Raw genomic sequence first — 26,758 nt, forward strand, 5'->3', positions numbered from 1 at the left:
TTTTGGCTGCTTCCGTTAGGGGTTGCCGCAGTGGATTATCTTTTTCCATATCTTTCTGTCTTCTGCATCTTGCTCTTTTACACCCAGCACTTGCATATCCTCTCTCACCACATTCATAAACCTTTTCTTAGGCCTTCCTCTTTTCCTCTTGCCTGGCAGCTCCATCCTTAACATCCTTCACCCAATATACTCAGCATCTCTCCTCTGCACACGTCCAAACCAACACAATCATGCCTCTCTGACTTGGTCTCCCAACCGTCCAACCTGAGTTTACCCTCTAATGTACTCATTTCTTATCCTGTCCATCGTCGTAACACTCAATGGAAATCTTAGCATCTTCACCTCATGAAATAAATGTAAGAAATTGCATTTCTTATGGAAACCCCAAATTAGGCACCTAATGCTAATGTAGAACGTTTTCTGCCACAAGTAGTGTTTGACTGTTTGAGAACTGAGTAGTTTATTTCAGTTTAGTACAATTTTTCTGACATTTGCTTTTGTTTCAGTTCTTTATTTTGTATTTTTTTTCTGTTTCTTCATCATGTAAAGCACTTTGAGCTGCATTATTTATATGAAAATGTACTATATAAATAAATGTTGTTGTTGTTGTTCATTGATATTAAGAATGTAATATGGACCAGGTTTCTTTAAACCTTGTTTATAATATTAGTATGTGGTTGACACTATTTTTAAAAACCTGTGCTTTTTTTTTTGATTTTGAGTAATCACATTTATTTTCCAGCATGTGCTGTCAACGTACACTTCCTAATTGTTGTTATTATTTTGTATTCATGTCTGTATTTTAGTGAGTCGTATCATCCTCATGTATGACTTCATTGACCTTACAAGTGTTAATCTTCTTTTTATCAGCTTTTGGTCATGCAGTCAAATACTTCACTTCCAAATGTTTCACTTCTGTTGTGTTCCTGCACTGATGCAAAGCACTTGAACCACATGAATTATGTATAATTTTATTGTTAAGTGAGATCAACAAACTGGTAATGTTTTTTCTTGTGAATAATATTTCATAGTCATTACTCTCACCCTTTGATTTTGTGTAGATTTCTGATGATGGTAGATATGTCCTGCTCTCTATTCGTGAAGGTTGTGACCCAGTGAACAGACTGTGGTACTGTGATCTGCAGAAGATTCCAAATGGAATAAAAGGTATATTGTCAGCGATTTTAATTTTTTTAATGTTGTAGTATTGTATATTGAACTAGATCCTATAAACAAAGTCATGTACATGAAAGCTGTTTTGAAATAAAGCCCAGTTTGAGGAATTCAGCAAGTACATTTTTTATTTAATTTTGAATGTATGTTTTGGTTTTTAATATTTTTATCCTTATTATGCTGATGTATTTGTGTTGATATTTTATGTATTTTTTCTTAACTATGATACTGTGTTGCTGCCAGGCAGATAATGCAAGTGCCATGTGCCCCACCATGACATCATAGCAGCAATGATGTGTACAGTAAGATAACCACTTGTAGTAAACAAGTGTCTGAACTTTGCCGAACACAGAGAAGGCCATGAAGCTGTACCAGTGTAAAGATTAAAAAAATGTTGACGCTTGCACCTTGGCAGTTTAATAAGCTATTGCTTATATTGACACATGGGATTTTTACTGTTTTAGCAAGAAAAGAGAAACTGCAGAGTGCTGCATTTGGTCTATACAGTGATATATTTCAATCTGTATTGTGCTGTTTTTTTAACTTATTATTTGTTGCAGTGTTGTTTGACTGAGGCAATATTATAGATTCCTTTTATTTTACAATAAAAAACATAAGATCATATATTGACAGCACAGTTAAAATTTCAATATTAAAAAATATTTTCTATATACACTAAAACAAGATTGTTTTTAATTCAGTTATTATTTTAATGTTTTTTACTGTGTTTTGCAAGATGACTCATAACTCTAGAACAAAACATATTGTTTGCACAATGAAATTAACAGATTTGCTATTTTCTAAGAGATTTACAGAACTTTAAACATTGTTTACCTAAACATTTAAATGACATTTTGGTTTTTTAGTCAATGATCTTGAATTATTTGTTATCTCTCATCATCTGCATCTGCTTATATCTTTGTGTGTTTTTGATGCCATGATCAAGCGATCATCAGATAAGTAAGGTATATTCAAGTAGGGATTTTACTCTATTTGTACACTTGTCATTAGTGACCCTGTACCCTTACATTTATTTTTTGTGTAATATCCCTGTAACAGAATGATTTCTCCAAGATTTAAACATTGCTAGTGATTAACAACAGGAAATCAGGACCTGAAAACCAGTGCTAAATTATTTTTGCCTTTCACATGAACTGTCACTTGTTTCCCTGGAGTAAAAACAATGTGTGTATATGTATGTATGTATGTATGTGTGTGTGTATATATATATGTATATGTATATATATATATATATGTATATATGTATATGTATATATATATATATATATATATATATATATGTATATGTATATATATATATATATATATATATATATATATATATATATATATATATATGTATATATATATATGTATATATATATATATGTATATAGTAATAAAGACACAATACTCATATAAAGATTTGGGGTTTTTAGCCCGTATACTGTAACAAAACAAAAATCCGTCTTTTGTTCAAAAACATATCAGACATTGATAGGAGGGAGGACGGACAGTTAATATAAACTGTGGGATGCTGGGAGAATCGTGGTGGAGTATGGGAGTATGATGTTATCCATTGGGAACAGAGGGAAGAATGGAGCCCGGAAGCGTGCGTCTCTTAAAGTCTTCTGGGCAATCTTTATGGCGGCAGCGTCTCAACCTTTCTGAGGAAGTAAAGAGAGAGAAGTTAGTACGCTGCCGTTGCCCCCCTGCGGGACTTGTCGCAATAGAAAAGGATTGTTAAGCTGCTCTCCAAGCGCTCATGCGTGACAGGACCCCCCCACTTAGCCCAGACCCATCGAGAGGTCGTGAACCCGAGAGATTGCATCAGCGTTGGCCTGCAGGTTACCTCGGCGATAAATGACAGTGAACTTGAAATGCTGCAGGTCCAAAAACCACCTGGTGACATGAGGATTCGAGTTCCGGTGAAGGGCCATCCACTGGAGGGCAGCATGGTCAGTCACCAGGGTGAACTCCCATCCCAACAGGTAGTACTGCAGGTGAGTTACTGCCCATTTGATGGCCAAAGCTTCCCGCTCCACCGCGGCATACCTCGTCTCCCGGTCCAACAGTTTCCAGCTCAGGTAGATCATGGGGTGTTTGACACCGTCAACACTTTGGCTCAGCATGGCACCCAGACCTGTGTCCGAAGCATCGGTCTGGAGAATAAAAGGAAGTGAGAAGTCAGGAGCCCTTAATACAGGTGCCGTTGTAAGGGCCAATTTCAAGTCACTTGATGCTCGTTCCGCCTCCTTCTTCCACACCACATGTAAAGAGGCCCTTTTCTTTGTCAGGTCTGTCAAAGGCACTGCCCTCTCAGAGAAACGAGGATCAAACCGGCGGTAGTAACCCGCTAATCCCAAGAAGGCTTGCACCTGTTTCTTGACTATTGGACGGAGCCATTCCAAGATGTCTTTAATTTTGGTACACTGCAGCTTCACGAATCCTCCTCCTATTAGATAGCCCAAATAGCGAGTCTCGTTCATCCCAAAGTAGCACTTTCGAGGATTGATATGGAGCCCGGTTTTTGCTAGTGTCAGGAGCACTGTGTACCTGCACTACATGTTCCTCCCAGGTGCCGGAATAGATGACCACGTCATCTAGGTAGGTGGCACAATAGGACTGGTGGGGCCTTAGCACTCTGTCTACCAGACATTGGAATGTTGCTGGAGCCCCGTGCAGTCCAAATGGGAGTACCTTGTATTGCCAGTGACCGCTAGGGGTACTGAACGCAGTTTTCTCTTTTGTGGATGCTGTTAAGGGAATTTGCCAATACCCCTTCTTCATGTCAAGTGTAGTCAGATATCGGGCCGTCCCTAGTCTCTCAAGGAGCTCATGCACTCGGAGCATGGGGTAGGCATCAAATTTGGAGACCTGATTCAGACGCCTAAAGTCATTGCAGAAACTCCACGACCCATCTGGTTTGGATATGTGGACGATAGGACTGGACCAGGGCCTATGGCTTTCCTTAATAGTGTCCATGTCCAACATTCATTGAACCTCTAGCTCCACCTCCGCACGTTTCGCCTCAGGGAGGCGGTAGGGCTGTTCCCTGACGACCACCCCCGGGTCTGTCATATGAATATGATTTGGTCTCCCCTTGTTTTCTCGCTATCCTTCCATTTTCCTCCCTGCAATTGTCACACTCTCAGAGTGTGTCATTAGGTTGAAGGACAGCTCGGATCCTGTCCAGGGTGGAACACTTTACTACCTTTTTGGCATTGAAACTCTTTGAATTAGTCATTGTTCCATCTTTTTTCTATAATGGGGCTTCAGGGCATCAGTAGACCTGGAGACATTCCCTTCTACTTCTGCTCCTTCAGTTCCTTCTTTTAACACAAACTGAGGTCTTCCCTTAAGACGTGGTGCTCCACTGTCTCCCGTTTTTCCTCCCACACACTTTCTCCTTTTTTGTTTTTATTTTTTGTCCCTTGTCTCCCCATTCATAGCCTCTCTGTCCTCTGTATGTTGCTTGCATGAAGTTGCCCACAGACCTCTGTTCCTCTACCCAGTTTAAAATTGTGACCTTCCATCTTCTCCTTCTTTGTCCTGTAACCATATTTTTAAAAAATCCTCTAAAATTTGACAAGTAGCATATTCATAAACCATTTGTATTTTACATGCTGAAAATATTGTCCTGTTACTCTTTACATTGACCCTCCATCTTCATTAAGCCCTTCCGTGAGAACCCTAAATCCAAAGAGGACTGTTTCATTTATGTTAGGTAGAATGCCCAGAGGGGACTGGACGGTCTCATGGTCTGGAATCCCTACAGATTTTATTTTTTCTCCAGCCGTCTGGAGTTTTTTTTGTTTTTTCTGTCCCCACTGGCCATTGAACCTTACTCTTATTCGATGTTAATTAATGTTGATTTATTTTGTTTTCTTATTGTGTCTTTTATTTTTCTATTCTTTATTATGTAAAGCACTTTGAGCTTCTGTTTGTATGAAAATGTGCTATATAAATAAATGTTGTTGTTGTTTATTACCATTTCTGTCCTTCTAAATACCTCTGGTGCTTTTCTCCATATATTTAAGCATTATACCTGTCCCCTCATTTTAGTCCTTTGTCTCTGACACCTCTTTCCTTGGTATTGCTTTCCTTAACTTCAAAAATTGACTCCTCTACGTCTCACCAGTTTGCAGCAGTGGCTTTTTTTCTTGAGTCTAAATGCAGCCAAATTAAGACTGGTGTCTCGTCATAAATCCCCCAAGAGTTTCTGTCTTTCTTCTAATCTCTGGAGGTCCTTTTTTATAACCTAGTTCTTTGCAAACTGTCTCAACGGTCAGTCTGGTTCCAATATTAATACATGGCTATCTGCTACTCGGTTGACTGGGGGCTGGATGTCTGGCGATCAGTGACATGTGGATCCTTAAATATTTTCTGCCTTCTTTTCACCCTTTTTAGTTTCTGGCCAGATGGTGCGAGTGTTGCTTTCCCTCATGGATATCCTTTTTTATTTTTATTTTTATTTGTCTAGCTTTCCTCACAAAATTATGGCAGGTGTGTGTACGTTTGTGTGTGAGGGGTTGTTTTTATTTTTTTAATTTGTTTGTAATCATTTCACTTCAGTTCCATAAAAATGTAACTAAAAACACAAGTAATGGATAATAAAGTAAAATCTGATTATATTGATGAACTGTAGTTAGCTCTGCCACGTTCAGATTATTAATTTCCTAATGTGTGATGTGCCACAACTAATGCAATTGCATGTAAAGCACTTCTAGTATTATTACTTTTTGACCTAATTTTTGTCATCTTTCTTCTTAATTTGTAACACCCTCTTTGAGCTTCATTACCCCTCTCTGATTCCTTCAGTGCTTCACAAAGCTAGTTAAATGACAAGTACTATTTATCTGGGTCACTTCTCTGTGTTATGTTCTGATTTTTTGACTTCAGGTTATCTTGCTGGTTTTACAATTTATTTAAAATGATTCTGCTTAAATTATCATCTATCACTTGCATGGGTGAAAACTAGTATTTCGTACATCTTTCCAATCATAAATAGTAAATAAAATAACTTCTAATAGATAATTTCTAATAAATGTAAAGGATTTTTTTAAATTAATCCTTTTAAAGGTGTTGTAGTCATTTATGTCCATGATGGATGTGAATTATAATATTCTCACGCTTCCTGATTATGTACAAATAAATAATGCAGACATCTATTTTAGGCACAAGTCAAATTTAAGTGGCACACCAGCTGCTGCCAGATATGATGTGCGAGTCTATGAAGAGTCACCTTTAAAGTGTTGAATTTGTTTTGGATTACTTTATGCAGACAAATTTTCACAGTATTCCGTGAGCAACTGTGGGCTGCCCGTGTATCCATTTACTTACTTTTTTGTTTTGTAAATATAACTCATGACATGTGTATCTTTATATAAAACATTTATTTTTTTCTATTAATATACAAGTTGCTAAGAATAGAAAATCCCAAAAATTTGACAGTGTTATTGATGGTCTATCCAAAATAGTTTAGAATTTTTTCAAAGTACTTATGTTCCATAATGGGGTACACACAAAGTTTAAAGTTTTTTTTGATGTGTTTTGATACTGAAAAAACTAGTCTTCAATATATATTTTTAACACACCTAATCAAATGCCTAGTTTTGGGGAGTCTTTGGCAGGCAAGAGGAGACAGGCATGCCAAGATAAAACCCATGTCAACATGTGAAAATAATTTGAGCCTAGGTCTCCAGAATAATGATGTGGCATTCTTAACAAGCAAAGAAAATATTTGTTTTATCTGGGGATTTTCAATACCAAACTATGAAATATGTAAAAGGTAATATCTGACTTGAAGGCTACAGTAAATGTTTTTATTTTGATGGAGTGTAAGAAAAATGGGAGAGACTGGGAAATGAATCAGTTAATTAATTATAGAGTTTGCTTTTGGCAATGCAAAAAATCGATTAGATTTGTTGGCAAAGCTCTCCTTTCCCCCCCCCTTTTCTTTATAGATGTTAGTTCCTTGTGCTTCAGTTATCTTGAGATATATATATATATATATATATATATATATATATATATATATATATATATTTTTTTTGAGATATATATATAAAGCAAATTATTAATGAACACAAAAATTATACAAATATGGTAAATGCTTTTACATTGACACTGGCTGGGTTACCCAGCTTTGCCTCGGGAATGACAAAGGGCCTTAGTTATGATGCTGTTGGTTAATCAGGTGAATCCAAAGTACTATATGACTAAGTACTTTTCTGCATATAATAATTGTAGGTTTTGTTTTTTTTAATATTATTATTATTTCTAATATTATTGTAAGGCACTTATGGTGTAGTGGTTCAGGATTTGGATCTAGAACTTGTGTTCAAATTCTGGTACTATCTCTGTGTGACCATGAGCAAGTCACTTCCCATGCCTGCACTCCAATTGGAAAGCCAAATGAAATTTAACTAATTGTATATCAAAAGTCACTTTGGATAAAGGCAACAGTCAAATTATAAGTAATAATAATGTTAAGTTACAAGAGCCGCTTACTTTAGAAAATGTTGTGCACAATTTTCCATGACTAAAATACTGCAGTAGATCAATTCCTGATTCTTTCTAGTGACTTGGCTTTTGTTTTTGGTCATTGCAAAATATAATTTTACCGGAAAGTGTATTCTTTTGTATTGAAACTGGTCATTAGTAGAAATAATTAGAAATTTTAAGTATATATTATTATTATTATTTGATGTTTACTATTTTCATATGTTTACATTGTTCACTCAAGTGCAGTATTGCTTTTGATCATTTTTGTCATTTGTTTGTGGTCCCCCTTTAAAATCTGCAAAGGCAAATGTGTGTGCAAAGCAGGCTATACATAAGTGCTGGTACCCAATGTGTTACACTGAAGAGCGAGAAGGGCGGAACAGTAGCTTTGAGAGTCGTAATACAATTTCTGTAGCTTCCCGATTACAAATTCAAGTGCCACGATTTAAGACCAGTAGGCTGCGGTATACAGTAAACCCTCGTTTATCGCCGTTAATCCGTTCCAGACTCTATCGCGATAAATTAATTTCCGCAAAGTCAGTTTCTTTATTTATAAATCTAATATTTTCGCAGTTAGAGCATAGAAAACCTGTTTACGATCTTCTAAATACGTTTTTTTAACATTATTAGAGCCCTCTAGACATAAAAATAACACCCTTTAGTCAAAAGTTTAAACTGTGCTCCATGACAAGACAGAGATGGCAGTTCTTTCTCACAATTAAAAGAATGCAAACATATCTTCCTCTTCAAAGAAATGCGTGTCAGGAGCAGAGAATGTCAGAGAGAGAGAGAAAAGTAAACAATCAAAAATCAATAGGGCTGTTGGGCTTTTAAGTGGAAGCACCGCGATAAAGCGGCCGCAATGAAGGGATCAATGTGAAGGTAGTCTTTCAGCATTTTTTAGAGGAGCGTCCGTATCTTCTAAGCAAACAGCCCCTCTGCTCACATCCCCTCTATCAGGAGCAGAGAATGTCAGAGAGAGTGAGAGAGGCAGAGAAAAGCAAACAATCAAAAATCAATATGTGCTGTTAGAGCTTTTAAGTGTGAGAAGCACCGCAAGGGAAGCATATCGTATATCATTGAGGAGTTTTATTTAATACGTAATACGTGCTCTGATTGGATAGCTTCTCAGCCATCCGCCAATAGTGTCCCTTGTGGGAAATCAACTGGGCAAACAAACTGAGGAAGCATGTACCATAATTTAAAAGACCCATTGTCTGTAGAAATCCGCGAACCAGCGAAAAATCCGTGATATATATTTAGATATGCTTACATTTAAAATCCGTGATGGAGTGAAGCCGTGAAAGTCGAAGCGCGATATAGCAAGGGATCACTGTATCATGATTTAAGCATGACAATCTCTGTTGGGCTGAATGGTTTGTTCTTGTTCTTGTATAGATTGTAATAATGTTCTAATATAAAATCAAAGAGCAAAGGGTGTGGAGCAGACCCTTTGGACTTTTGTGCACAATCATATACCGGTGTAACATGGATTAGAGGCTGTATTGTACATGATGAGCATAAGAATTGGGAACTTACCAATGTTGTCATGTATATAATCAAGAAAAAGATCAGGGGCTTAATTATTTAAAGCAGCTATCATCCTTCCGATGCCACTGCATTGCTCATGGCTGGTCTTGGATACGAGGACACCACTTTAACCTCTATTTCCCTCTCACTTCGTTTTTGCTTTTAGCGAACCAATACCTACCTGCAGTGGCAGTCAAAGATTATATTGTGCTTGCTAATCATTCATCTTCACATCTTCTTTGAGCTTTGACAAACTTTCTGTTTCATACCTTAATGTTAATACCAAACAGTATCACCTGTTCTTTTTCCTGTCCAGGACACCACCTGTTCTTCAGTTGCTCATCTACTCTAATGGTTTGCTGTTCGGTCCATCAATCGCTTCTTTTCCAGCCTTTGCATAAAGCATGCTTTCATTGCAAAGCAGAGCATGTAAGTTAACATAATATTAATGATGCTCAGATGAATTGGTCTTTTTTGTCTGGAGGTATCTGCATTCTTCTCAGCTCATCTTTGATGAACGCATCTTGCTATAAGATGAAACCCAGAAAGTAAGTTGAGCACACATTCGCTATATGGAGAGCTACAGAATAGTGACACCTGGATTGCACTTGGAAGAATTTCTAGGTAGCTTTTTTATCTTTGCTAAGTGTGTTTTCTTTTTCTTTTTTTTTTTTTTTGATTAGAACAGGCCCATATGTCACAGAAAGCCTGGAAAAATGGGGCAATGTCCATTTTTGTCTTGCATTGAAAACCAATTTTACTAACCAGGAAGTGGTGCAGAGTTTGACTATTCAGTGGATAGTGCGCTCATACAATCGCGTCTATTCGTAGGTCCAGTAAAATCAAAAACTAGGAAAATATATATTAAGACTAGACACAAAAATTAATACACTTACAGTAAATGGAAAACACCATTCACAAAATGCTAAGAAGTGATTGTGTCAAAAATCACAAGAAGTGCAAAAATTTTTGCACATGGTTCCCAAATTTTAAATCATTTGCTGCTTTGCAGCCAATACTGCATTTTAAAGGAAAAGCTTTGAAATATTCTTGTAGATAATCTTACTTAACTGTACAAAATATCTCATAGCTGTAATAAAATATGTGCTGTGAAGTAATGCTCAAAATGAAACGTGACCAATACTTTCAGCAAGGAGAAAGAGCTAACCGTTAAGAAGGCAGGGTGTTATCTCACAAAGAATGGGGTAAATTAAGAGTAAATATCTAATTTCGGCCCAGCACAATCATCAAGCATTCACCAAATGTATACTGGCAGCTGGTTTACAGCTACAACAATAATACTAATCTATTATCGTGTCACTTGGCTAACAAGGCATAATTTTATTGCAGTAAAACTGTACATTTGTAGCATTGAAAGTCAAAATTATTTGCTATTGTCAATCAAATGGACAGTATAGAGAAGCTAAACTTTATTATTTTTAATGGCATGTTGGAAATACTTTCCGCACAAGCAATCATCAATATCAGTAATTGAAAGCTAGAGATATTAAAACATGGTGGGGTTGTGGATGACTGTCCAAAGTCATATGATTAATACATTTTTGAACTCCCAATGTGCTTGATTTATTTGTGCCTATTGATGAACTAGTAATATTGAAGAGATTTTTTTAACATATTATTCGCATGTTTTCTTTGATTGATTTATATATTGAGATATATATATATATATATATATATATATATATATAAACAATATTTATATATGTATTGCACCCTTGTGCTAATTTTTTAATGAAATTTGAGGGAACTGTCATCTTAAAAAGAAAATAGAGGCAACAGCAATGCACAAAGCAAACTGCAAAGAAGTTGATCATTATTTAAAGTGTTTTAATATTATGAAGTGTTTCACTACCTGTTACAAGATTAAAGCATTTTAAACCTGTGTAACGGTACACAAGTTTGTGTTAAAAGCCTCTACCAATAAGTTCTTGAGATGCAATTCCTTGAATCCTCATAATATCTAATTATCAATTCCTTTTGAAATAACACCCTACTCTTAACGGTGTCTTCTGCCCATGGTTATTTGTCAAGTGTCAGGCCAGACTCTGGTAGCAGTACTGGAGCTGGTTCTCCCATAATCATATTTATTTAGCTTGCTCAAGGAAAGTGAGCAGTAGTAGCCAACCATTTTTGTGAAGTTATAATGTAACTGAAAAGCTGCTTTGCCTAAAAATGCTACACCATGATGCATTATTTTATATAATACGTACCTTTTTTCAAAATATATTGTTCTCTTTCTGATTTCCAGAAATTTTGCATGTTTTTAAGTCTTCAACAACATTATAATATACAAGAGAGCACCAGAGTGAATTTATAACACATTTTCCATGTTCTTTATTAAATAAACAAAATTATCCAGCACCAACTGCCTCTGTGTAAAAATTAATTCTCCCCAATATGTAATAACTGTTTTTTTTCCATCTTTAGCTACATTTACTGGAAGCAAGTGCTTCCTATAATTCAATATCACTCTTTCACATCACTTTGGTGTAATTGTAGTCCACTCATCTGTGAAAAACTGATTTTAGAAACACTTTTGGATTTTCAAGCAAGATCTGCTTGTTTTAAGTACTGCCACAGCATCTACATTGGATTAGGTCTAGGCCAGTCTAAAACTTTAATTGTGCTACTTATCAACCTTTCCAATGTAGACCTGCTTTTGTATTTTGGATCATTGTATTGATGTATGACTGACCTGCAAAACAGAGTTCATTGTTCCTACAAGTATATGAAGTCATTCATAAAACAAAGACCAACTTCAAATTTATAAAATGCAAAGCCTTTCTATTTTTAAAGCTAACTAAAGCCTTTTTGTGAATTTGTTTTTAAGAATTTGTTTTCCAGGTTCTTTTAAAGATAATTCTGTATTTCATATTTTCTGGTTTCAAAGCCACAGGCTGTTTGTTACATGCTAAGCAAAAGTAGGGAGACTAAAAGATCAGGGCATTACTTAGGCAATAATAAAATTTGAAATTTGTTTTCTAAAAGTAGTCTGAAACATAACCAAATCAACTCAGAAAAATTGTTAAATTGGTTGTTATGTAAAAATCATAATTTTCATCCTTAATACGTTGAAATTTTAAAGTGCAAAGCACACATTGTGCTTTCAAAACTAACAAGTTAAAAACTGTCTGTGAACGTTTTCTGGTCTCCTTCTTAAAGTATAGTACCGTATAAGGAAATGAAGTGAAATCCCACAGTTAATTTGAACTTTGTAAACTCTGAAGGTAATATTCAGAAGTCAATTTAAGAGTGAATTATAAAAAATTACATTGTTTATTATGACAAGGCTATGCAACATGAAGGTTTGTTTTCCTGAAAACTTGGAATATAGAGTTGAACAAACACAGATAATCAGCATTAAGCAATGGAAATCTAGAGGAAGTTTTTTCTGACTTAACAGTGCTTAATTAAAACCATTCTCCTACAATTGTAAATAGCTGATGAGAAGAATAGAAATCCACCACATCTGCCATCCTAAACTGTGCAATAGCAAACATTTAATTAATTAGCTTCTCTTTATAACTTCCTTGGTACATAATTTAGAAAAGAAACTTTCCCCTCTATGTAACATGTAAATATAATTGATTCCAACCTGTTTGAAAATTAATTAGTGAAACACTGCAATCCATCATTTTAAAATATTCTCCAGACTCCTTTATATTAACTCACATACTTACTGTATAATATACCTGCATATCAAGTGTGTTCATTACATGGTAGAGAACTACATTTTGCAACAAACTTTTTTCTCAGATTGTTCTGAAATGTATACATTTTATTAGTGTACACACATTCATTTCATTTGCACACATACAGTATGACAGGACTGGTAAAATTATATCATTTTCAAATGTTAACCTGTAATTAAACAATGGTTGTTTTATGTATTCCCCCAGTAACATTTCATGCCTTCAGAATCTTTCTTCACAAATATATAATAAAACAAATCACAAAAAATAAATAATTTAGCAATAATTCAGCAGGATGCTCAAAGTTTACAAGCATCAATTTACAGCATATGTCCAGTGTACCTGTGAATAAATAGGACTGGTCTATAATGGCCAGTTATCTTGTATATTTAATGGATCTCTTTTGGAACCTTTACAAACATTTCTTAAATGATTAAACATATTAGAACAAGATTATACATTGCATTACAGCAGTCTAATGTTTAAACACCTTTTAAAAAGGATCATCTTTCTAATTTTAATGTAAGATGGAGGAAAAGGGCACTAGATTTACCTAAAAATGTTGCACAATACTACAAGAAAACTGATGTTTTCTTCATTTTTGTTCTTTTAGGATGGCATAATTTCACTGACAGTTTGACTCTTTAGAAATAAATTCTCTGGAGTACCTTTCAATGTGTCCGTTTCATTTTTGCATGTATAACTTGGAACTGTTGCTGTATATTTTGGACACATTAGTTCAATCTGTTGTGTTTTTTTAGGCAGTGATGCAGTTTTTCATTACAATTTGTAAATTGTACACTTTAAGTTTTAACTATTTGTTTCTGCATATTCTGAATATTTTACCTTTACATTTTAAGAGCATTTTTCAAAATGTGAAATTGATTTAGAAATAATCTTACCTGCTGTTCATTTTTTTAAATGCCACAATATAGCATGATATTTGTTTATCAAGTCATGGTATATATGGTAGTGCCTTTTATTGTCAGATAATCTTCATGGTGTAGTAGTGTACTATCCTTGCCCTGTTTCATCTCCGGCCATGTATTCTCAATGGATGTGGATGCTATTTTTGGATTTTCCATTTGTGCTGTATTTTAAGAGTCTTGCATGAATGAAGAAATCCCTGCTTCACTTGAGACCACATGAAATGTCTTTTGCAGATTGCAGGCAGTCTGTATGCAAAACAGCTCTTTCCGGAGGCAGTATTTGTATGAACTTGAAATGTCACTAAAGCTTTAGACGTTCCCTTGCACAAGCTACAAGTTAAGCTTTTTTTTTCTAGCAGGGACAGGTTACAATGCCGGGGAGTGTCATACAATATATTTTAAAATCATTCTCTTTTAAAATTTAGTATTCATTGATTCTTAGCCAGAAGACAGATTTCTTAAGTCCCTATTACACATTTTTTCAGTTCAGAAAATATATTTGAGGATCCCATTCAGCCTTTTATAAATTACTTGGCTAATTTGTAGCTTACGGGTCTATCTAATTCATAACACGGGTCTGCAAAACTAAACTACTAAAAAATAGTTTTAATTGTGGATACTTATTGTTTTTGCATTTGCAGACACAATAAAACATACAGTTATAATGTTTGAATGTTATTTTTAATTTCATTCAAGTGTAATAAATGAAAAAATGTATTCATGTGTACAGTGCTGTTCTAAAATAATTTAACATGAAAATATTTAGTCAATCTAATATTTTAAACACATGTAAAGAGAATGACAACCCATCTACTCTTTGGCTTTTATTTCTGGCCCCGGGGGTGGTTAAATCTCTTGGCACAAAGACTCGTCTCACAGGACGTGAAAGTGTCTCTCTGAGGAAATCATGTCTCATCTCCGTCCAAGATTTTTTTTGTTTTAGAATAGAGAGAAATTTTCACCATTTCTTTAAAATTTTGATCTTTATTGCTACCTAAAAACCTAAGCCTGTCATTCCAGGTTGTTCATCGCACCATCAAAATTCTGCATCAGAAATCAGCTTTCTAATATCTGGTCAAGTAAAATCAGTCTCTTCCAATTTATGCTTCAGAAAGCCTCAGAAGAATTTAAAAAACTGCTTCATTAAACCAAGTTTAATATAAACCAATGGTAGTGACACTTTATCTGGATTAACCAAGCTATATCTGATGATGTTTTTGCCACTAATCTGTTGATTTGTTTTCTAGCCAGCTGTTTCTTGTGACCCAGTGTCAGTTCTTGGCTTTGCTGTACACTCACAGCAAAGATATATGGTAATTCTGTATGCCTTGAATGCTGACCCATTAAGATGCACAGAACTTTCAGGTCCCCATATATAAACCAGTGGAGTTCATTGTAGTTAAATTGCAGTTATTTACTTTTAAAAGCACAAAATAAGCAGCAGGTATTGATGCATATTTAGTCCTGTTATGAAGAAGCACTCCTTTTAGGCTTCTTTTAGATAAGTCTACAAATAGTCTCCATTATAATTTGTGCCAACTTTCTGCACTAGGCCACTTATGTTAGCACAGTAAAGCATGTACTCATTTTTCTTAAAATGTGCTGCAAAGTCGTCTTCTCTGTTTGAATACCAATGGAAAGTTGTGGCTGGATGTAATAAGATTTTCTTTTTTAATCTGGACCCCAAGAGTTCTGCAGCATCCTTAACAGCATCTTTAAGTCCTATATCTCTTACTAAAGGACTGAGTTCACCCAAAGAGAATGGCTTTGACTCATTGCTTGAACATGTTGGGGGAAATTCTACATCATCACCTGAAGTACTCTCTCTCTCTGAATGAGTATCTACAGAATCAAGACTGTCAGGTGGAAAAGTGATTGGTACATCAGGTCCATACAGTGCAGATTTTATTGCTGATGTTCAAATACAATAAACAATTTTCCTTCTTATTCTTTTTTTTATATCCTTGAATTTTGCAGGAACAGAAATAACAATCATCACTATTGCTTGGGTTTTGTTCATGTCATTGGAATACCAAAAGCAAGTGCCATTTTCCTCAAAGCAGAAAGAGCAGATGCTGTGAGGGGCCCGCTGTTTGTCCCAGTCACCACGTTTTTATAATGGTGTAATAAGCTTTTGTTTCACAAAATCTGTTATGTTCTGTTTATAAAGATGTAGCAAAAAACTTCAGGACTGTTCACACAACCTCTAGAGGCCATACATGAATTAATAGTGCATCGGTTACAAATACACTGATCAACTGACTGAGTTGTGTTTACTGCACTCTAGTGAGGGGAAAGAGGTGTGGATTTCAGTGGGAATTATTTGTTCTTGTGAGTTGGAATTGTAAATATTCCTGTTATTGGATTTTCTGGATTTCTGATTATTTTTGCTCTATCTAATGATTCTGATTACTGGATTGTGTTTTTTGGGACTTGTTTGCTGTGGATTACCCTTTAGAAAACTTTTTTAATGCCTCTGTTGGCTGTGTGGATTTTTTCTGTTTTTTTTTTTTAATATATTTTTCCAATTAATGTTAATTTTATAAAGATTCTTTGCATGCCCATCTGTGCATAAGCTGAGGATTACAGTTATCCTCCTCAGCCATTTAAGGATATTTTGAAGCTGACTTCCATTCTGAGGCAGGCCAATGGGGAGAGATGCTAGCCCTTTAGAGTGAAGTTCTTTTTTTAGGCAGGCAGGCAGAGGAGGCCTGTCCTGACCAGTGAAGCCTTTTCCATTCATGGAGACTCCAATTCATGACACCAGACACGTCTGTTACCTGCTGCTATGACTCATCACCATGTTTGATTTCAGCTATATTCTGACCTGAACTGTTTTGCTTTAAATATAGATTTTATTATTAGAAAATATTACAGTTAAAAAAATATAATTAAAATGGAGCATTGATATTTTATAATAGTGTGACAAAAGTTTATCTAATCAAATTTACCTCACAGATAAAAAGTTTGTTTTGTGAAAAAATGTTACGTGATGGAGAAAAGTGGTTTTCATTTTTGAATTAAGTGCCAAAATATATATAAAAATACCTTGAAATAATCAAAAAAAAATGTTTTTCAATGTATACTTGTATATTTTTTTTAAATCTACATAGAAAGAAATGATCATTATTGCTCCCCATTCCCAAAAATGTATAATAAGGCCCAAGTAAAACCATTTAGTAGGCCTAAATAAATTAATATGAACTAAACACAAATAAATCTTTAAAATATGTTTCTTGCTTTACACTGATAACAAGACCTTTGCATTTCAAATGTATTTCATGAGGCTGTAAGTAATTTTAACGGATATAGTAACAAACTAAGTATAGTTTTCCAAACTTTTACTCTCCAAATGATTTGTGTTATTTTCTTTTTCAGAAAACTGTTTGTAGAGAATGCACCTTCACTTAGGAACTTGTTCAGGTCTTGACATCTGTGAATGGCAGACTTGTACAGTACAGTCCTCTTTTGATAGGCACAATCAAAGGTTTAGCTAAACATGATGCTTCACTGGAATATTGGGTTACTTTTAAATTGTAACAATTCCATTTTCAGCACTAGCTGCCTTGAGCAGAATAATTTTTTGCTAAATCACCTGGAAATGGGTTTCTTGAAAAATTAATGCAGCATAAAATGAAAAGTATCATTGAAATGATTGCTTAATTGCTCACATAACCCATTCATACATGACAACTGTCATCCTTGGTGTTCTTACTTGCTTTAACAATCATTTTTTATTTTTCATGTGTCATAAGGAGTTAACCTTTTTGAGTTCTCAAAAATCCACTTACAAAAAAAAAAAAAAGAATTTTGATTTCCCCATTGTCCATTCCTTCAAGTGTAGTGTCATTTTGTTGAAGTGATTTATCAGTTTTGTAAGATCCACTTTAAATGAGATGTGGAGAAAGCAGTTGTTTGTTTTTGTTTAAAAATGAGTGTGAACTTACTAACTTGGAAATTCTCCAGGCTCAACTTCTAGGGAACTATTTCAGACTTATACTCTCTACAGCCAGGTATTTATAAGATATATCATATTTTATCAGTGCTTTTAGTTGGTCATGATTGATAGATTAATCAGGGTTCCCAGTCTAACACTGGGTCAGTTTAGTGATAACAGGCTAATTGAAGTTCTTAGAGGAATCCCAGTTTGAATAAAGACATCCACTCACAGAAGGTTGCCCTGCAGGTGTTAAAACCAGAATGCAAGGGGTAGTGAGTTGGCAAGATAACCAGCCAGAGTTTATCAAATTGTAAGTTTTTGAAAAATATTAACAAAAACCCTCTAAACACATGCATTTTTTATTTAAAAAAATAGTATTATCCACAAATCTTTTCAAAGTGTACCTGAAAAGAATTATTTCTTTTAAGTCCAGAGATGCATTATCACTACAGAACATACATGACCTACATTGTTTATGAAAATAGTGTAAATGGTAGCATTTCTATAATACCTATAACCTATTACGTTAATAACATTTTATCAGACAAAGGTGGCATGCTGTCATAAGATAAAAGATAGCAAATTTGAGTTACTTTGCAGATAATGACTGTGTTACATCCTCTCAAACATATTCATTTTCAAAGGCATAGCCATTTTTACATTCAAATATTGTTTTTGGTCAAACTGAAAATTGTTCCATTGATCCAAATACATTCCTTCTGTCACAATACAACTGATATAAAATTCTATTCTGCAGTGGCTGTGTTTTTCTTAAAGGTTAGTTGAGATTCATTTACAGTCAGTGGATTTTGAATAAAGCTAGAAACACACTGGCTTGATTGACTAGATAGGAGTGATTCATCTGAAAATATAGATTTTTGCTGAACACCTGAAATCCCCTCACCCGCATAAGAATCAGCCTGTGATTTATTTGTAGTCATTAAACCTCTAGTTCTCATAGCTGTTTTTATTACTGAGCATATTAATTCCATATTAAAATTTTACCCAAAGGTTTTTGTAGCTGGTCCTGTGGTATTTTTATTTAATACTAGCTGAAATACCCCGCATTGCCCGGGATGAAAATAAAGTGGGTTTTTTTTTGTAATTGTTTGAGAAAAATACAATAAAAAAACACAACTTTAAAAATAAATTAACAAATAATGAAGACTCACTAATGTGCTTGTCTTGCGGTCTTGTATGTATGCTATCATCCCGCTCAGAACTGGCCCACTCTATTTAATTTCAAAAGCAACAGGAGCGCAGTGGTGCTCAAACATAAAGAATGCTGGCAGTCACCTCCATTTTGCCCTCTGGTGGTCGTTCCGAGTGTCAACTGGATGATAACATGCATACATGATCACAAGATCACCCTCATCCTACCCAGAAGGGGGTGGGTTAGGGCTGATTTCACCATACAGTATTTTTAGTCGACCAATGAGAAACATGTGTACCAAATTTCATGAAAATCGCTCCAGCCATTCGGACGTGATGCTGGAACATATATACATACACACATTGACTTTTATATACTGTACATGTGCTTTCTTTGTTTCCCAAGGCTTGTTCACAAAGACTTCACAGAAACATTTTCAGAAAATGGAAAAATGAAAATACATATGCATTAAGGATTGGAGATAAATAAATGTAATTCACAAGATATATAAAGAAATCAATGAACCAGTTCTGACCATTCATACATTGCTTTGAATGTGCCTGCTGATTTTATGTTCAAGCTTCAAAAAGATCATATCCCTCAGGATGTGTAAAAGATAAATGATTCCAGTTTTCAGGTTGAACAGCCCCTGAAGTATCCTTTGAGAGTGTTCTATTATGAAGACTGAGATTTTATTGTTCTGCAGTTCAGCAAACCATCGGAGAAACAAACACACGTTTTTTGTAGCATAACTAAATGTCAATTATTTTACTTATTGGTTTATGATAAAGAAATATGTGATTATTTTTTGATTTACCTGTAACCCAAGAATCACATTATGTAAATTGCTGGTTTGCTTCCGGTTGTTTTAATAGTTTTTTATGTAAGTAGAAGCATCACCCAGGAAAGTAATTTTAAAGGTGTAGTCCTTTTAGCTGCTAATCTAGCTTCAGTCTGTTGTGGTGTTTCACCTGCTCTGATCCCCCAGATGCCGTAGTAATTCAAACTGAAGTAAAAAGATAAAAATAAACCCCAAAGATACCTCCAGAATCCAAACTTTGGGCGGGGACTTAGTCTAGGGCAGGGCTATTCAATAACCAATTTTCAAAGCTGGAAATTCAGTTGGGCCAGATATTTTTAGCGGCTGGTAAGCAGCATATACAGTAATACAGTAATGTTTATTCATTGTTCTTTTACATTTGGTTACATCTGACACAGGCACATCAAAGTAATACTAGTAGTAATAATAGTAGTAGTAATACTTTTGAGTTAATACATGTCTGATCTAAGCACATCTCAAAGTGCATAAAATCAAGAAAGTTTACATTATTAGCAATAACTTTTTTACCTTTTGAAATAAAATAAATATTTTAGTCATATATGACTCAGGCACATCACAAAGTGCATTTAACAGAATAAAAAAAGAACTATAAATGCTAATAAAGCTATCAGTACACAAACCCATAACAAGTGATAACAGTAACTAACCCACATGAATACGTCTACTGCGAACTGAGGGAACATAGTTTTGTTTTAAATCACCACATGTATGTTTGGCAATACCTTTTTTGTAAACAAAAAGTTGGTGGTACGCATACGTTGTGTTCGGCTCAAGTATGAGGTACTGTGAACTGGGACACGAGCCCATGATATCCTTATTGTGAGTCTGCAGTGCTACCATTACACCACCTGTGTAAGATATGCGTAATATTGTACTGTGATATTTTAAAATTACAAACACAGAATTTCCATAATCGAAGATTATTAATAATGAGCTCTACATTCTACAAAAAAGTTATGTAGTCCTACAAAGCAATCAATGCTTAATTTTATTGTGCTTTAAAAGAAAATTCCAAACTTTTTGCATAATTTCATCAAATGCAGTCTTTCTAATTCTTTCTTTTCTTTGAGTGTCAGTGTGCGATCGTCATCCTTGTGACAGCCATGAATCCGCAGGATTGAAGCGTGTCCGTGAAGGGCCAAACAATTGTATGAAGGGAAGTGCAGAGACAATGCTTGTCTGTAAGGAAACTGTCATTGGAGTATCAGCCCACAGTCACACTCAATTGATCAAACTATAGTACAACTATGACTCAAGACACAATTGATTATAGAATTATTTAAAATGTTGTTAATGACACGACCAGCTGCCATGGCCGAGGTCCTGTTACAATGTAGCATCGCAAAAAAAAACACTGTATCATAGAGTACTACCACCATTTCTAGAAACACAACAATGTGATGCATCATGGGTTAAACGTTGCTAGGCTACGCAGTGTGTTTCATTCATCGTCTTTAATACTGTAGGAGTTTCTAAAAGCTCCCTACATTTGTTTTTCACGTTTTTCTCTGCATTTCTGAGGGGGACCACAGGGTGGGCTACTGGGAAGTTACTTCTGGGCCACATGTGGCCCATTGGCCACCATTTGAATAAGCCAGACCTATGGTCTTAATCTGATCAAATGAAGAAAGTGTGCAAGTTCTGACAGAGATGGGTCCAGTGGTATGGGTTTGTATAAATGAGATGCATATATATTAGGCCTGCAAATAACGATTATTTTTGATTAGTTGGATTGCTAAAAAGAGATTTGTTATCTTCATTTGAAATTAAATGTTTAAATTCACTTTTCATCAAAAAAAAAACCTGTTTTAAATACAATTTTCAGAAACATATTTTTGAACAAAATATATATTTTTAGTAAACATTTATATAATTATAAACTGAAAGTAATTAACAATAAATATAAATGAAACAATCTCACTTTTGGCTATTATTGTGCAATGAATACACAAATTAAACATTCCCCCAAATACACAAGTTTTCAAAAAATGAGATTAACTAAACTCGCAATGTGGATTTCGTATTCAGGATCACATTAAACCAACACTTCAAAATTAAATGTGTAAATTGAAGATTGTAATTTGTTCTTTTCTGTGAAAGAGATTTACTGGTATATCATCATGTAAATATCTGACCCTGCAGATTTCAACACAGAAACATCTGTTGCACCATCATGACATCATTAGTTTCTTTTTTTCTAAATCTGCAGCAATATTTGAAATTAGTTCAGCAAAACAAGCATTGATTTCATATGCTGGACACATGTCCAGACAATTTTTCTTTTAAAGTAAAACAAGTGGTTTCATTTGTATGAACCTCAGATCTTCCATTGCTATGTAATATTCTGAGTTTATTTTAACTGAAAGCTCATATCGTTTTGCATACTCATTCTTCTTTTTGTGTCTGGAAACCTTTTACCACCTCAGATTGTTTGGCACATTTGTTTGAAGCCAACACCTTCACATCCTGCTATATGTCATTTGCTGGTGGAAGTGTGTGGTTAGATTTTCACAATGGAATCTGAGTGATCTGCAGCAGTACTTGCACACATCATTGCGTCTTCCTACATATTGTATAAAAGCCAGTTTTCCACTGCACTCCTACCTTTTGAGTTCGAATGAGTGATACCCTTTTCAGTCGTGGTTGATGTGCTTTGGGATTGACTGCTGCACTCACTGCTTTGTTCTGTCTGTATGGCGTTGTCTTTTTTTTTTTTTGCACTTGAGACTGAAAAAAAAGAAAAAAGAGACAGTTTTTCTGCTTAGACAGGGATTTAAGCATCTGCATCCATTTTGTGTAAACACAGACACACTAACACCATTATTTAGCAAAGTGACTGCTTAAAAAAAAAAAAATCCAAATGTGGTAAGTGAAAATCTGAATGTTTACTATCTAGTGGCTAATGTTTTATTCGCATTATACAGGACTAAATTATGACTTGAATTATTCCTTACTTCAAACCTAAAGTCATATCATGATGCCTAGCCCTAGCAAATATTGTGTTCATATATCTGCATCACATAATGCTGAAGTAACATTTAGTTTACTGGGATGATGGCCAGTCATTCTTCTCTGCAGAGCCTGCAATGATATGTTTATTCTTCAAGTGTTCATGCTTCACTGTTGTGCTCTCGTGCCATATGAAATCCAACCTACACATTTTGCAACTCACAACCATCTTTTTCTGCGTTCAGAGTAAAGTGTTCCCAATCTCTGGAAGTCTTAGGTCATATTGAGTTTTCTGTTACTTTGTTGCTGTCTGCCATTTTTTTGTAATGTGTCCACAATTGAATGAAGCCTCAGCCTAATGATAAGATAAAGTGATCTATTGCCAACATTTTTAATAATCAGTTATCATCTATTATGTCAGTTGCTGCAGCCTACATATTATATATACACACACACAGATATTGCACTTTATATATTAGATTCTAACCAATGTGGTGGGTCCACCACCTGTTCCAGGTTGAGTGTTTTTTGTTTTCTACTAAACTCTGTATTTATATTGCACTTAAGAAGTTGGTCCAATTGAGATCCCCCACACTGAAAAAAAAGTGTGCGCTTCATTCTTATTTAAGCTTGTGATCTGCTTTAGTAAAACAATTTAAGATACATTTGTATAAGTGGTAGGTTAAATGTTACGATAGAAATACTGAGTTGCCTTGCATAAAGAGGAAGGCAAAAGAGATCTGTCTGTTGACAGGAGGCATGTCTCCAGTTTCCACAGGCGTAACAAATGAAATGGAGTAGTAACTAGGTGGCTTTTAAACCATTTATATGTCCAAACAATGTTCAAAATACAAACTGTGACTGATAACTAGCAACATTAAGTTAATAAAATGTAAGAAGTTGAACCGTTGTCTGTAATGTAAATCTTTAGAACGGAATCTTTTGCAGACTCATCAGTATACATTTCTGAGCTTTCATGACTTACACTACAGTATATAGAACTTTTATTTGCATTAAAGTCTTCTATGATACAATTTAGCATTCAGACTTTTGTTTGCTATGTTTAGTAGTGTCAGTGTCACAATAAAATACTAAAATAGGCGCGTGCATACTACTACTATCACGAGACAAGGAATTTTTTACCATGTCATACGTTTAGTGAGTTGATCATGTCAGTTAAGCTGTATGCAGCAAAATTAGTGTAAGAAATCGTTCTCTGTTTATATAGTAACTCATCATTATTAGTTTGATTTCATTTTTAAGTTGAATAAGAGTCTCAGACTCACTTAATTTGCAAAACTGTCATTATAATTTTGGTATGTATTCAGTTAATTATAAAGCATTTTCCTTTTGTTGTTTTCTATAAGTGCAATTTTTAAAAATAGATCTTAACTGTATTGGAAAGTCCATTTTATTGCAGTCAGCCACGGTAAATTACTTGAAGTTGTTACTTTTCAAATAGCCCTGGCTTTCCCGTGAGGGTAACTGGGCTCATTACGGTCAGGCTAGGCTGCTTATAAAATTACAGCTTCCTTTCCAGTTAGCCGGGTTCATTGCAAAATGGCTGCGATAATTGCACTAAGATGGATATTCTAATGCAACTGTAGTAAATGCATTAATAATTCTGTAAACATAGACCACACTGGCTCCTTTCAAACTTTCTTACAAATGTCAAGATCTGAGAGTGCTTTGGGCTTTTTTTTTTCACTCTCAATTTTTGTGTTTTGGACATTTTATATCTCTCTATGTGTTCTTGTAATGTGTTTAGTGTGCTACATGCTTTTTAACTACACAGAGCACCAGGTGCAAGGCTTCCTATATTTCTATGGTTTGTGTAATCAAAAGAAAATTATACATTTTGTTGCAAAGGACTTAGAAAAAATTTGGAGGCAACTGAGTTGGCTTTAACAATCAATATATAGTTTTAGATGTTCTTAACCTCTTTTTATATTGGGTACAAGGTAAGAAAGTCAAAGTCTGAGTGGAAACTTGGGATAGCAATATGTTAGATTGAAGTTTTTGCTATGTTAATTATCTGTTCAGAACTAATGAATAGTACAAAATGAGGGTAACATTAAAATTACTCAGTTGTCATGAACATTTTGTTTTGTGCATATGCTCTGATTGTTAATGTCATGATTAGCTATGGGAATTTTCATCGTTGAAGTATTAGAAACATTCTGAGGCAAAAAAATCTTATTGAGAAATATTGTACATTTATATGCAATGTTGGATATGATTGGGTAGGACATTTCATGATATATTGATCCATTGTAGAAAATTTCACTACCTTCAGGCTGATTATTGTAACAATCCCAAAGTTAAACTTTGCCATTATTTTTCTAAAGATGTTATTGGATAAAAAATATTTTTTTTCTTATTATGCCTCCTATTTTTGTATTCCCATGTTTATTTAAACTCAGGCTCAACAGAATGTAGTGACCTGGATAATGAAACATTAGTCGCCTAGCAGTTAATGAAAATAATTTAAAAGCAGGAGTTGAAATCCCAGCTCTGGCTTATTTTGTGTCCCTGAATATGTCACTTAAACTCATTAACCTCATTTAAAAGAGCTGTGTAAGCTCTGTTACCACCTTAAACACTGGTGGTCAAGTCAGGTCTTCTCTGAGGTAACATCAGCAAATTCCAAATCTAGTGTTACTCCACAGCTATAGTTGATCTGAAACTTTTATTAACCAGCAATCACTTTTATGCCATACCTTTTATATACACAATTGTTAAATGATTCAAAGAAAAGCCTCAATTAATCCATTTATCTCTCTAAATAAGTTAGAAAATGAATGCCTGGTGTAAGATTCATCAAAGACTCACTTATCACAATTTTATTTATTAAATACTTTTTGTAACAGTTACACATATTAAAGAATAACAGTAATAATAGAATGTAATTAAATGCCTTAGTAGACAACATTCAAACATGTTTATTAATAGTACTGTAATGACAGAAGAGACGGGGTACACTTACACATACCATAAAACTATGCCAGATTTCAGGTTTGAGCCCTCAGCCAGCCATGTGTATTTATTGTTTAGCATATGAACACAGAACAGAGAGAGATCCCTAATCCCCAGTATGCTTATGCAAACTTTCCAAGCTTTTAGGGGCCACAGAGAATGCCACTCAAAACAACAGATACTCTGCTAAACACTGGAACAGGTCAAATCTCATCTCCCTCCTTCTTCCTACCTGTTCACATTTTTTTTCCACATGTGAAACATCAGGGCTCCTGACTCCTGCCTTATCTTGTTAGTTCCACCACACTGTACCCCGACACTCCATCCAGCTTCCATCATTCATGCACAAGTCCTCCTCACACAGACAGGTCTTTGCTATCCGCTTTTGCCATTGGAGCTCCTGTTAAAATAACCTGTGCTGCAGCATGCTTAGCCCTGGGACATACCTCCCTGGAAAGCTGTGGAACAAAAAAGGATGCTTCTAGAGAGTTCAATGTCAGTCACGTGGCTCCTTATCATCTGTAAAGGTTAAGACTCCAGGTACTTGGCTCCATGTGACTAACAAATGCTTCTGTCTGGAATAGTATGTTTCAAAATCATGTACAGTTAGGTCCATAAATATTTGGACAGAGACAACTTTTTTCTAATTTTGGTTCTGTACATTACCGCAATGAATTTTAAATGAAACAACTCAAATGCAGTTGAAGTGCAGACTTTCAGCTTTAATTCAGTAGGTTGAACAAAAAGATTGCATAAAAATTTGAGGCAACTAAAGCATTTGTTTAACACAATCCCTTCATTTCAGGGGCTCAAAAGTAATTGGACAATTGACTCAAAGGCTATTTCATGGGCAGGTGTGGGCAAGTCCATCGTTATGTCATTATCAATTAAGCAGATAAAAGGCCTGTAGATGATCAGAGGTGTGGTGCTTGCATGTGGAAGATTTTGCTGTGAACAGACAACATGCGGTCAAAGGAGCTCTCCATGCAGGTGAAAGAAGCCATGCTTAAGCTGCGAAAACAGAAAAAACCAATCCGAGAAATTGCT

The 26,758-nt window shown here is 35.0% G+C and overlaps 1 protein-coding gene across 1 annotated transcript in view; it reads left to right on the forward strand.

Moving 5' to 3' along the window:
- LOC120525501 (prolyl endopeptidase) overlaps window positions 1-26,758 on the forward strand; it is a 298,115-nt gene that overhangs the window by 81,373 nt on the left and 189,984 nt on the right. Inside the window, exon 7 of the mRNA XM_039747852.1 lies at window positions 1,062-1,167. Coding sequence (XP_039603786.1) covers window positions 1,062-1,167 — 106 coding nt within the window. The remainder of the gene's footprint in view (window positions 1-1,061; window positions 1,168-26,758) is intronic.

The sequence above is a fragment of the Polypterus senegalus genome, chromosome 3 (genome assembly GCF_016835505.1).
Source record: "Polypterus senegalus isolate Bchr_013 chromosome 3, ASM1683550v1, whole genome shotgun sequence".
In the NCBI taxonomy this organism is placed as follows: Eukaryota; Metazoa; Chordata; class Cladistia; order Polypteriformes; family Polypteridae; genus Polypterus; species Polypterus senegalus.